This window comes from Moschus berezovskii, chromosome 27 (genome assembly GCF_049115385.1).
Source record: "Moschus berezovskii isolate FMDL1 chromosome 27, NW_MosBer_1.0, whole genome shotgun sequence".
NCBI classification, from domain to species: domain Eukaryota; kingdom Metazoa; phylum Chordata; class Mammalia; order Artiodactyla; family Moschidae; genus Moschus; species Moschus berezovskii.
The window spans coordinates 24,576,647-24,590,151 of NC_142486.1; the positions used below are offsets into that span (position 1 = coordinate 24,576,647).

The following is a 13,505-nucleotide window of genomic DNA, read 5'->3' on the forward strand; positions in this document are numbered from 1 at the left end:
CTCGGGCCCTCTGGACCAGGAAAACAGAGAACCCTAGAGCATCCTCATGTATGGATGTGAGAGTTGGACTATAAAGTTGAGCACCAAACAATTGATGCTTTTAAACTGTGGTGTTGGCGAAGACTCTTGAGAATCCCTTGGACTGCAAGGAGATCAAACCAGTCCATCCTAAGAGAAATCAGTCCTGAATATTCATTGGAAGGACTGATGCTGGAGCTGAAGCTCCAATACTTTGGCCACCTGATGGGAAGAACTTACTCATTGGAAAAGACCCGATGCTGGGAAAGATTGAAGGCAGGAGAAGTGGATGACAGAGGATGAGATGGTTGGATGGCATCACCGAGTCAATGGACATGAGTTTGAGCAAACTCCAGGAGTTGGTGATGGACAGGGAAGCCTAGCGTGCTGCAGTCCATGAGGTCTCAAAGAGTCGGACACAATTGAGCGACTAAACTGAGAGCATCCTTGCTCCTCCAGCCTCCTCTTCTCACCCCCTGCCCTGAGTGCAGAGTCTTCGTAAGAGATGGACTTGAAGCACTGGCGGGAGGGAGGAGGAGGAGGGGGAGGTAAAGAGGGAGAAGAGAGCTGGATGAGGGGAAGGTCGAGAAAGGCAAACTGAGGACACGCCGCCTCAGTACAGAACCTATGCTGGAGAAGCAGGTCCCACCCACACCACGCCCCTCCCACTCAGAGCGGGGGACGGAGGGTTGGAGATGAAGGTAGCCTGTTTCCACCCAGTCTTCCTTTGGGGCTCTCGGGTCTGGTTCATGTCTCCTCCAGAATCTGGAGCAGAGAGGGGCAGCTGGGACCCCCCATCCTCCAGAGCATCTCAGCCCACCCCGCCACCCCTTCCTGCCCGCGGGTCCCGGCGGTTGCTGATTGGCTGCGGGGACCGGCGTCCCAGCCCCCCGGCTCCGAGGCGGGAGCCGCGCGAGCCCGAGGTGGGAGGCGCACAAATGGGCTCCGGGAGCCCCTCCCGAGTCCCAGCGCCCAGCGCCCTGCGGGAGGGCTGAGCCGGGCTTCCAGGCGGGCAGGTGCGGAGGGGACCGCGGCCAAGGGTAGAAGCAAGTCCCGCGGGGAGAGAGGCGCTGCTGCTCCGGCGGCTGCCTAGGCGGTCGCCGCCACCGAGCCGGCGTCCGGAGCGGGGCTGGCAGGCCGGGCGCCGGGCCGCGGGGAGCGAGGGGCGCGCTCATGGAGCACACGCACGCCCACCTCGTAGCCAACAGCTCGCAGCCCTGGTCCCCCGGCTCGGCCTGCGGCTTGGGCTTCGTGCCCGTGGTCTACTACAGCCTCTTGCTGTGCCTCGGTTTACCAGGTGAGGGGCGTGGGGGAGAGGGAGGGGAGCCGGGAGCCCAGAGAGTGCGGGGCGAAGCCTGCCCGGGGCCCCCGGGCCTGGCCACCTTCTCGGTGACATCCCCGGCGCCCCCTCTGCAAAAAGTTTACGCCTTTCTGGGCAACTGCGGACATTTCCAGACTCTGGGGGGTGAGAGGAAGTTGCGGTGGCCTGGCGGGGACGGTGCGTGTGTGTGTGTGTGTGTGTGTGTGCGTCTCAGGAGTGTGCGCGGCGGGCGATGGGCCAGGATGTGTGTGGGGTTTGAGCTCCTAGGTGTGTATTTGTGTGCGCGACTGCGGGGCTCGGTCAGGCGTCCGTGAGGGACTCCAGGGAGGGCTGTGTGTGTGTGTGTGTGTGTGACTGGACTGCAAGTCCGGACAGATGGTGTCACGGGGGGCTCCTCTCTCCCGTCGCCCCCCACGCCCACCCAGACTAGGGGCACCTCTGCCCCGCGCCGCCTGACCCCAGAGGACGCTGGAAACCCTGAACCTGGGCACTCTCTTGTTCCGGGGGGGCGGGGATGCTGGGATGGAGCAAGGGATGAGCCCCCCGCTGCCACCCTGAGGAAGGCGAGGCCGGCTAGGAAGAGTCAGGGTAGCTCCAGGACCATGCCCTGGACAGGACAAGGGTGCGGAGGGACCTGCGGGCTACCGAGGCCGCCACCGCAGGGGGTCACAGTCTCCTTGAGGACCCGCCTCACCCCTTGGCTTTGCCTCCCCGTCCACCGACCCCGGGCAGCTCACGGCTGCTGCAGATGTCTGTTTGGTTCCACATCTTAGCCTGCTGTCCGAAGTGTAGCTGAGACTTGTACTGAATTCCTGAAGAGAGCTTGGGGTGGGGGTGGGGGGGCGGCAGGGGCTGTTGCCGACGCGGGGAAGTGGGGAGTTGGTGCTTGCCAGGGCGCCTGAGGCAAGGAAGGGTTTGGGGGGCTCCAGCTGGAGATGGACATTTCTTCCAGATAGTCCCTGCGACAGTCCCTGAATCTCTGTGGCAGAAATACTCCTGAAGATCACTTGCGGGCAGATGGGAGAGAGGGACAGAAAGAAATAGGGGGAAAAAAAAAATCCAGTCCTACCTAAAGCCTAGAATCATGGTGTCATCTACCCTGCTGCCTTCAGGATCCTGGGGACTTGGGAGCTGGATTTCTGAAGATTTCCTTTCCAAAACATTCAACTTGGTAGCCACGGCCTCTGCCATATTTAAATAAATCCACCCTCTCCCAAATTTGGCAGGTAGGAGAAAACCTAAGTTTGCTAAGACTGAGCCTCTCTGCTAATGAGTGATGAAGCTTTTATTACTAACTAATTGCTCTGGCTGCCCTGGCAGAGAGCTAGCCTGATTTGCCCTGCTGGGGTGGCAGCACGTGTCCTGTAATTACCCCAAGCTGAGATCGATTTAGGCCCAGCCCCCACCTCCCCGCCCCCACCCCCGGCCCTCCTGAACCTCTCCAGAACTCTCCTTTGGGGAGTGTTTTTGAGAAGGTTGCTTATTTGATGAACCACAAAAATAAGAGCCCCTTTCCTTCTAGCCCTCATACCAGAGTATATCTGACTCCCACTGGTCTTCCGTCCATCTCCTCTTCAGACTGAAGTTACCACTCTCTCAGGCTTTTCTTCTGAAAACCCCTTGAGGCACAGAACCATAGAGACAAGGAAAGGCCCTAAGGGTCCAGAGCAGGGAAATGAGGATGGGGAGAATGAGGGAAAGCTCATGTCTTCAAACCCCTCAGGGTGGGAGTCAAGGTACTGCACACATTTACAGATTAACTCCCATGCCTGCTAGGACCTTCCTGGCCCTAGCAATGGCACCTGTCTTATGCCAGGCACAGACTCTTCAAGGCTGAGCCCAAGGCTTGGAGATTTAAGAGTGAGGAATTTTGATTAGAACTTGAAGGACATTGATGTGTTCATACATTCAGAGTTATGACCACCTACTGTTGTACCAAGAGCTGAGGTGGTATGAAGAGGTGACTCAGAGACCCCTAAGACACAGTCTCCGAGATCAGGGAGCTCAGAGATGGACACAGAGGGACCACTGGAGAGGCCAGGCTGGCGGGAAGATTATGGGCTGGTAACAGCTTGGTTAATGGCTTGCAAGGTAGTTGACATCCTTAAGTCATTCTCTTAAAACCGTAAGGACAAAAAAATACATCCTAGTGACTAAGAGTGCAGACTGTAGAATGAAGCAGAGTTGGCTGTTAATCTATGAGCTTTTTAATGTCTCCGTGCCTCAGTTTCCTCCTCTGTGAAATGGGCATTATGAGAGTAGCTACCCTTGAAATTGTGGTGAGAAGTAAAGATGTTGATGGAGATGAGGGTGCAAGTCAAGCGCTCAACTCAGAGCCCAACACACCACACATTGATTGCTGCTGTGTGTGCTGCTGCAGTTGCGGTTATCATGAAGCTGATTCAGTTGTAGGAAGGACGGGGGCTGCTTAGCCCTGCCTGAGCCAGAGGAAGGACTTGGAGGCATGCTGAGAAGAGCACTGGGCTCAGTGCCGGCTTCAGAGCTCACTTCAGTATTCCCCGCCCTGCCCCCAAACCCTCACTACCCTGCCTCCGAGGCTCAGCTATGCTGGGTGTGAAGTAACAGACCGAAGAGCTTGGTAATATTGTTGAAAACTGAGATTTTAATTGAATCACTTTTCCTGGCAGTGGACTCACCCCAATTTCAAATTCTCACTGTGGTGGTAGAGGGTTAGGGAGTGGCTGAGTGTTGGCAACAGGGGAGCCAGTAACTAGGGGAGAGCAAGGCTGTTTCTTAGCCCCTTCAGCCTCTAGATTGAGAGGAAGAGCTTGGGAAAGGCCATATGGTCCAATCCCCTGCCTCTAGGAATTGCCCCCAGACAGTCTAATTTACTGGTCTGGTGGGGAATACAGGGGTTTCTAATGTGGAATACAGGTAAAGCTCTGCCACTTGAGAATTCTTACTCTGCACCACAGTTTTCCCCATCCGTAAAATGGGTGGAGCACACAGGCAATTGATGTTAAGTAAGATAACCTATGTTAAAATGGCTTACCACAGTGCCCAGACTGTGGAAAGCACTGTCACTCAATGCCTTCTCCACACTGGATCTGTTTCCTGTATTAAATGCTTATATAGTTGCATTGAATCCCCCCATGATGTGTACATATCCTGAACACATTTTATGGAGGAGAAAACTAAGATTCTGAGAAGTGGAGCATCTGGTCTATAGTTGAGCGGTCCAACCAGCATGCAAACACCTGTCCTTTCCATTGCATCCAGTACCTTCATTACTGTTGAGAAGTTATTTAACTAACTTCGGTCCTTCTTGCTGTGTGCTCAGTGGAGAAAATTGGTGTCCCAGCTGTTCCTAAAACTCCATCTCTTTCCTCCTCCTTTTAAAATAAGCAAGATGTTTCCAACTCTTCAAAACACATACAATAAGCCAACAAAATCAAGTTGGGGACCCTGATTGGGCCAGCTGGGACAAGACAGTGCAAAGCAGAAGGCAGTGCAGGAGGAAAAGATGAGCCTGAATGCTTGAGGAAAGAGAGCAGGAGAGAGGACCCGTGAGCCTGCCTGATAAGGAGGAATGCAAAATTATACTGAGATTTGAAAGAGACATTTTTAAAACTTTTCCTTCTAAAAGGCACAGTGAATGTTAAGGGAGACAAAGTGAGGGCGATGAAGCCTGAACCCACATGCCACACAGCAGAGGAGAGCTCAGTTGCCTGACTGCCTCTGGGGGTTGGTGCAGGATGATGAGGCTGTAGCCTATCAGGTAGTAAGTGCTTTGACACGTGCTAGTTACTGTTGTCGTTAAGCATAGGTGGAAGAATAGTGGCTGCTAAACTGGTCTGAGCCCTCCAGATGTGTTCTCTTTTGCCTGTAAACATCTTTGGAGAAAGTGTAGTAAACAGATTACCCAGTCTGAAGCTGGACTTCTGGAGTTTGAGTGTTGGATTTGGTACTTAGAAGCTGTGTGACTTTAGGCAAGTGACTTTAACTCCTCTGTGCCTCAGTTTCCCCATTTGTAACGTGAGGATGATGACAATAATGGAGTCATAGGGTTCCTATAAGGATTAAATAAGTTAGGCACTTAACACAATGCCTGGCACACAGCAAGCACTCTATAAGTCATTTTTTCATCATTTAAAAATTAGGGAAATCAAGGGAAAATTCCTGACTTGTTTTATAACATCAACTTTACCCTAATATCAAAATAAGACAAAGACATTATAGGAAAACTAGCAACCAATAGTCTTCATGAACATAGACATAAAAATCCTTAACAAAATATTAGCCACTCTAATCCAGTAATATATGAGAAGGATAATATTGAGTTAGCCAAAAAGTTTGTTCAGGTTTTTCCATAACACTTTATGGACAACCCAAATGAATATGTGAGCCAACATACTACACAAGACCAAATTGGATTAATCCCAGGAATACAATATATATAGTTATAAAATAGTTCAATATTTGAAAATCATTCACCATATTAACAATGTGATTCACCATACGACAAACTAAAAAATAAATTCTGTATTATCATTTTAATAGTTGCAGGAAATATTTGACAAAATTCAGTATCCATCCATTTGATAAAAAACTTACTGAACTAGGAACAGAGAGGGAACTTCTTTAATCTGATAAAGAGTATTTATCACCTACAGCTAACATCACATTTAATGATGAAAGATGAAATGCTTTCCTCCTAAGATCTAGAACAAGGCAAGGATGTTCTCATCACTCCTATTCAGCATAATACTGGATGTTTTAGCCAGTGCAATAAGGCAAGAAAAAGGGAGAAAAAAGGTGTACATGGAGGAAGAAATTAAATTGTTTCTATTCACAGATGATATAATTGCCTTCATAGAAAATTACAAAGACTCCGCAATAGAAGCTCCTAAGGACAAAATTAATGAGTTAACATGTTTGCACACTTAATATGAAAAACCCATATTGTATTTCTACATATTGGCAATGGACAATCTGAAATTAAAAAGTGGAATTAGGGGCTTCCCTGGTGGCTCAGTAGTAAAGAATCCACAGAACAATGCAGGAGACATGAGGTCAATCCCTGGTCCAGGAAAATCCCACATCCCACAGAACAACTAAGCCTGTGCACAACTATTGAGCCTGTGCTCTAGAAAGCAAGAGCCACAGCTACTGAGCCCATGCTGCAACCACTGGAGCCCACACGCCTGGAGCCTGTGCTCTGCAACCAGAGAAGCCACCACAACAAGAAGCCTGAGCACCGCAACTAGAGAATAGCCGCAGCTCACCGCAACTGGGGAAAACTCTCTCACAGCAATGACGACCTAGTACAGCCAAAAATAAATAAACAAATAAAACTGAAAAAAAAAAAACCCACTTAATTTCAACTCTCTATTGTAAAAAAAAAAAAGGGGGGGGTTATTAAAAAAATATAGTTCCAGGTTTCCTTAAAAAAACAGAACCAAAAACATTATACTCTTGTTCCCAAAAAGTAGCAGTCAGCTAGAGCTGAGCAATAGGCTGCTTTGCCTTTCCTATGCAACTATGTGTATGTGTGTGTACGCACATTAACAGGTATAGTACTTGAAAACCTAACAGTATAGAAAAGGCACACATTGCAAAGTCTCCCTCCCGTTTCCTGTCCCCTGCTCATCAGTACCGAGAACCATCCCATCATCACTGCCACACATAAGTAGTCACTGTATTAGTGTCTTTGTTGTTGTTTTTCAGTAAAAGCCCTGACTCTTCGTGACGCCGTGAACTGCAGCACACCAGGCCTCCCTGTGTTTTACTATCTCCCGGAGCTTGCTCAAACTCATATCCACTGAGTCTATGACGCCATCCAACCATCTCCTCCTCTGTCACTCCCTTTTCCTCTCACCCTCCACCTTTTCCAGCCTCAGGGTCTTTTTCAGTGAGTCGGCTCTTCACATCAGGTAGCCAAAGTATTGGAGCTTCAGCTTCAGCCTCAGTCCTTCCAATGAATATTCAGGATTGATTTCCATTAGGAGTGACTGGTGTGATCTTGCTGTCCAAAGAACTCTCAAGAGTCTTCTCCAGCACCATGATTCAAAAGCATCAATCCTGCAGTGCTCAGCCTACTTTATGGTCCAACTCTTACATCTGTACCTGACTGCTGGAAAAACCATCGCTTTGACTATACGGACCTTTGTCAGCAAAGTGATGTGTCAGCTTTTTTAATTTTAAAAAAGTGTCTAGTTTCCAATTTATTTCAGGGTTTTTTAGTGTATCTATACAAGCAAATATGAATAGAGGACTTCAAGTCTCCTTTTTTATTTTATTCTCTTGAGCACATAATACACACCATCCTATATCTTGCTGTTTTCTCACTCCATATATCAGTAACCCAAAACAGTATATATAATGCTTTCTCCTTCTTTAATGAAGCAATGTAGGATTCCATTGTAATTTGTATAATCTATTTAATGGTTACCCCTTCAAAGAACACATGCACCCCAGTTCGAGACAGTCCCTATGTGGCGCACCTAATTCTCTGTAACCTGTCTGGCCCCTCTTGATTCTCATTTGGCCTTAGGATCCTTGTTATAACAGTGGGAGAAAGAGCATTGCATGAGGAGTCCTGAATTCCAGGCTTGGTTGTGGTAATAACCCACTGTGTGATCTCTGACAAGTCATTCTTAATGAGTTTGTTAAAGGCCCAGGAGAGCTGAACTCTGCTTGTGTTCCTCAGTTGGAGATATGAACCATTGATGGGATTTAAGCACAGACCAATGAGGTAGCTATGCCAGAGACTGTCTGGGCTGGCCTTGGGCTGGAGTCCAGAACAGTAGCTTTGTAATCCTTGCTTCTGACTAAGAGTTCAATAAATGTTATTAACCTTCTATTCCCTGCATTGTTTTGTGGCAGTTTGAAGTAAAACATGCAAAGGCTTCGCATGGTCCCTCACACATTGTAGAAGCTCAATAAATAATAGCTCACGTTGTTTTTATTGCCTAACATGTCAGTGTGTTCAAGCATTGTAAATCCCCTAAGCCACAGACTGCTTTGTACATAGGACTTTTCCATAAATGCACAATTCCACTCCACATGTACCCACCAGACATGAAGCTCCATGTGCTGGCAAACTAGGAGAGAATGACCCAATGGATTAAGCAATCAGTGCCATCATAAGCCTAGGGAATCTGTACCCCGAAGAGAGTTGCCTGTGGCTCAGTGAAGCCTCCAGAAATAATATCAGTCCAGGTCATGAAATGGTCTTCAGTGAAAATTAGTGAAGAGAATGACAAGCACCACCAGCAAGTTCACACTACGTGCTGCAGCTAGGATGGTGAACAGGGAAGAGAGGGGAACACAGATCCTGCCACGCAGCCTCTATGTGGATCTGAAATATGTGGATGATGTTTATAGGAGATGCAGCTCTGCAGGGCCAGGGTGGGGCATGCAGGTGTCTTGAATTCAGATACCTGCATGGGGCAGCCCAACAGTGTAAATAAGCAAAATGAGCCAGTTTTAAGAACTGTTTTGCTTATCCAAAGAATTGTGCTTCCCTGCTGTTTTGCTGAAAACATGTGACTCTTTCAGTCTATTTCCTTTTTTCTCAATGATAGAGACATATGTACCAAAAACACTGCCCTTTCCTCTTAATGATTGCTAACGCTTATGTAGCACTTACTTTGTGCTGGAGATTCTTCAAAGCACTTTACATACATTCAGTTCAGTTCAGTCACTCACTCTTTGCGACCCCATGGCTTCCCTGTTTATCACCAGCTCCCAGAGCTGACTCAAACTCATGCCCACTGAGTCAGTGATGCCATCCAACCATCTCATCCTCTGTTGTCCCCTTCTCCTCCCACCTTCAATCTTTCCCAGCATCAGGGTCTTTTCAAATGACTCAGTTCTTCGTATCAAGTGGCCAAAGTATTGGAGCTTCAGCTTCAGCATCAGTCCTTCCAATGTACACTCAGGACTGATTTCCTTTAGGATGGACTGGTTGGATCTCCTTGCTGTCCAAGGCACTCTCAAGAGTCTTTTCCAACACCACACTTCAAAAGCATCAATTCTTTATAGTCCAACTCTCAAATCCATACATGACTACTGGAAAAACCAAGGCTTTGACTAGACGGACCTTTGTTGGCAAAGTAATGTCTCTGCTTTTCAATAAGCAGTCTAGGTTGGTCATAACTTTTATTCCAAGGAGCAAGGGTCTTTTAATTTCATGGCTGCAGTCACCATCTGCAGTGATTTTGGAGCCCAAAAAATAAATTCTGTCACTGTTTCCATTGTTTCCCCATCTATTTGCCATGAAGTGATGGGACCAGATGCCATGATCTTAGTTTTCTGAATGTTGAGATTTAAGCCAACTTTTTCGCTCTCCTCTTTCACTTTCATCAAGAGGCTCTTTAGTCCTTCTTCGCTTTCTGCCATAAGGGTGGTGTCATCTGCATATCTGAGGTTATTGATATTTCTCCCAGCAATCTTGATTCTAGCCTGTGCTTCATCCAGTCCAGCATTTCTCGTGATGTACTCTGCATATAAGTTAAATAAGCAGGGTGACAATATACAGCCTTGATGTACTCCTTTCCTGATTTGGAACCAGTCTAGCTTATTTAATTCTCATGACGACCCTTTGAGGAATGGACAATTATTATGCCCATTTTCAGATGAGAACATTGAGACACTTATCCAAGGTCACACAAGTAGAAAATGAAAGAGCAGTATTTGGTACTGCTGTCCAGCTTTATTATAAGAAAATGGCACCACGTGTGCAATGACAACTGACAATTGACACTCAGGCTGGACTGAGAGGTGGAGGTGATAGACAATAAGGAGGAGGAGGACCTGGGGGAGTTAGCCAATTGTCCAGTGTTGTAAATTGTTCTAAAAATTCTAGAAATCCAGATATTTATATGAAATGCCCAGTGTTTCAATGTTGGCACTGAAATGCAAAAATTTTTAAATCACTATATGAGCCAGCACCACCAGAGCCAAATCAAACATGTCTGCAGGGTTGATGTAGCCCACAGGCTGCCAATTCACAGACTCCAAAGTGGGCAGAACTTCAAGAAGGACCAAGAAACATCAAGCAGGTCACAGTGAATCGAGAATAAAAACAAGCTGAAGGGAGGAGCAAGAAATAATAGAGATGGAGACCAAAAGAAAGTGTGGGTAAATCAGAAAAGCATACCAACTCAGAAAACTAGGGACTTGGCATAAACTGGAAGGAAAAGTTCCAAGAAATCCACAAACTTTATGCTGACAGTGTCTTGAAAGTCTACTAATTAGGGGGAAGGGAATTGCCCTGAGAATCTGACAATGATTGCTCAGTGGTCCCAGACATGGATTCAGGTTCTAAATTCGTGGCTTCTATTGATGGGGCTCTAGCAGGTTGCTCAAAGCTCTCTGAGCCGCCACATTCCTCTCTGCGGAGAGAGGGGAACAGTTCCTTTCTCACAGGGTTGATGGTATGGACAAAATGAGATAATTCGAGACTAGCCAGGGCCCAGAGCCTGCCACCCAATAGTTGCTGGGTTTTGGTGAATCTAAACACTCCCATTTCCCAAAATGAGGAAACTGAGACCTCACCCAAAATCACAGAGCTGGAAATGGCCGAGTCTGAACCAGAACTTAGTTTTTCCAAGTCTTTCTTAGTTCACTTTTTACAAGGTCACATGCTAGTGGTCTCTGAAGAGGAAACAAAGTGGTGAGAGCAAAGGAGCAAAAGGCTCCCTTTAGAGCTAAGAGTGATCATCTAGATGCAGTGTGTGTGTGGTGGGGGGTGGGGGCGCAGGTCCTGTTGTTGTTTTATGTAGGATTATTTTAGGTGGTACAAGGCCGCAGCATCAAAATCCCTTTTCAGTTTTCTTAATCCTTCTAATTCCATCAAAGAGAGAATCTCAGCTAGGTGCCAGTGTGTCTTTAACACCTTTTCACATGCGCTAAAAATCTCCCTTTCCAGCAGGCACAGAGCAGACCTAGAGCTCAGCACCTCGGCAGGAAGCAGTATCTAGTGAGAATTTAATGTCACTCTTGTATTGTCATTGTATTTATTTTTAAGGCTACCTTCTGTTTACAACAGGGAGGTGGGTTTGTTTGTGACATGTACGATTGTCACATGTCCATGCTGTCCAGCATAGTCACCGCCAGCCACATGTGGCTATTGAGCACTTGACATTTAACTAGTACAACTTGCAGAACTGAGTTTCTTATTTCATTTCATTTCAGTTAATTTACAATTAAAATCTGATACTTGACTCAGTTATTAGAAAATAACTTTGTTTGGAACAACGTGAGTATGTGAGTCTATTCTTTCAACTGTACATTTTGTGACCTCTTAAGAGATCAAGGATTTTCAGTGAAAATTTAGCATCCATAGAGAGATGTGCAGGAAGTATAAAAAAATACAGCAGACTTTGGACATTTAGTGTGAAAAAAGAGTTAAATATCTGGATAATTTCCATTGATTACATTTTGGATGAACAAGGTTAAATAAAATATATTATTAAAATTAATGTCACCTGTTTCTTCTTATTTTTCTCTAATGTGGCTTCTAGAAACAATGAGAGTGTATATGTGGTTCACATTACATTTATATTGGAGAATAGTATTGTATAAAGTATAAGTTCAAGAAAAAGCATATCACTTTAAAACAAGATGTCAAAAAAATAATAGTACACAGGACACAGAATATGGCAAAAGTCACAACATTAATGGGTCAGTTACTAAAATCTGGGGAACACTGATCTAATAAAATGCTCTTGATGAAGAAACTGAGACCCAGAGAGGGCAAGTTCCCCCAAAGTTTCATAGCTAATTAGGGATGACCTTGACCCCAAACCTTCCAGATTCCAAATTAAGCTTTGGCCACAGCAAGAGGAATAACCCTGCCATCTCCACCTCCACCAAAGGAAACGTAAGGAAAGTAGGATCACCATGTGGGGAGGAGGTGGCTACCCTGAGTCCCAGTGGAAGTCAAAGGGAAGGAACCTCTCTGTATGGATGACTTAGGAGCTTGGCCTTCCTACCAAGTGAAAGCAGAATGATTGGGACGTCTCATGAGGAAAGGCATGACCAGCTGAACTACATTTAGGGGAAAGTAGGCTTGTATCCCAAAGATATGTATTCATTTTGCCCCATGACAAAGGAGGATGAGATGAGAAGCCAGAGAGCACAGTTCCATTCAGAAAGCATCTGCACTCATTGATTCACTAATCCACCCATCCCTCCATCCATCCACCTGTCCATGTAACTGGCAGTGCCAAGTGCCAGGCACTGTACTGGCTTGCAGTAAACCAAAAGAGCTCCCCGCCTTGCCTTTGTGTGCATCTGCACACAACCACACACACACACACACACACACACAGAGATGGGGAAAACCAGCATGATCAGAAACCCTAATAAATGTCAACAGTCACCTGTGAAAAGATCATGAAGCAGAGAAGGGCACATGGGGACCTGCACATATAGGGAGCCTCAAGGGGAACAGAGGAAACCTGAGGCTGAGGGAAGAAAGGATGGAAGGATGAGGGCAACGGGAGCGGGCTGTGAAGCCACCCTTCAGGAGGGGACCTGGTGCCCGCACAGCTGAACAGAAAAGGCACCCAAGTCTGGGAGTAAGGTGGCTGAGGCAGGGCAAGAGCACGGTGTGAGAGGCAAGCAGAAGGGGACAGAAAGCCAGCGCTTCACTAAAACCATGCACACCGATCCTGAGCTGGGACAACACCCTCTGCGGTGTGAGGACTGATGTGTCCACCAGCAACTTCTATCCTTCCCCATCGTTTGCTCTTGCAAGAGCTCTTGCTCTTGCTCAGGGAGTTGCTTTTCTGCCTCAGACATTTCTTATCATTTTCAGCTAAGTGCAAAGCAAGCTATCAGCCATAACCCTTCAACTGAAGGCCTCTACACACACACACACACAGACACATAGACACACACATACAGACATGCATACATACACCCCCCACACACACACACCCAGATAGATATTCCATAGTCAAAGGAAGAGAATGGCCCGTGATTCACTTCTGGCTGCAACCCTTGCTTTTAGCATTCCTGACCTCACCCTACGGTTCAGCTCCACAGAACCTGCTGACAAGGGCCATCATCTGCCTCTTGAAAAAAAGCAGCAGCATCCCTGGAAGGTGGTAGAACACAGCGGTGATTACAGGTGCCAGTGCTGTGAGGAGGGGGTGCTATTGCTGCTGCTAAGTCGCTTCAGTCGTGTCCGACT

The 13,505-nt window shown here is 47.1% G+C and overlaps 1 protein-coding gene across 1 annotated transcript in view; it reads left to right on the forward strand.

The window, feature by feature from the left end:
• The first annotated feature begins 969 nt into the window (after positions 1-969).
• Positions 970-13,505, forward strand: part of GPR139 (G protein-coupled receptor 139) — a 42,159-nt gene continuing 29,623 nt past the window's right edge. The window contains exon 1 of the mRNA XM_055408897.2: positions 970-1,315. Within this exon, the coding sequence (XP_055264872.1) occupies positions 1,192-1,315 (124 nt within the window). The 5' untranslated portion in view covers positions 970-1,191. The remainder of the gene's footprint in view (positions 1,316-13,505) is intronic.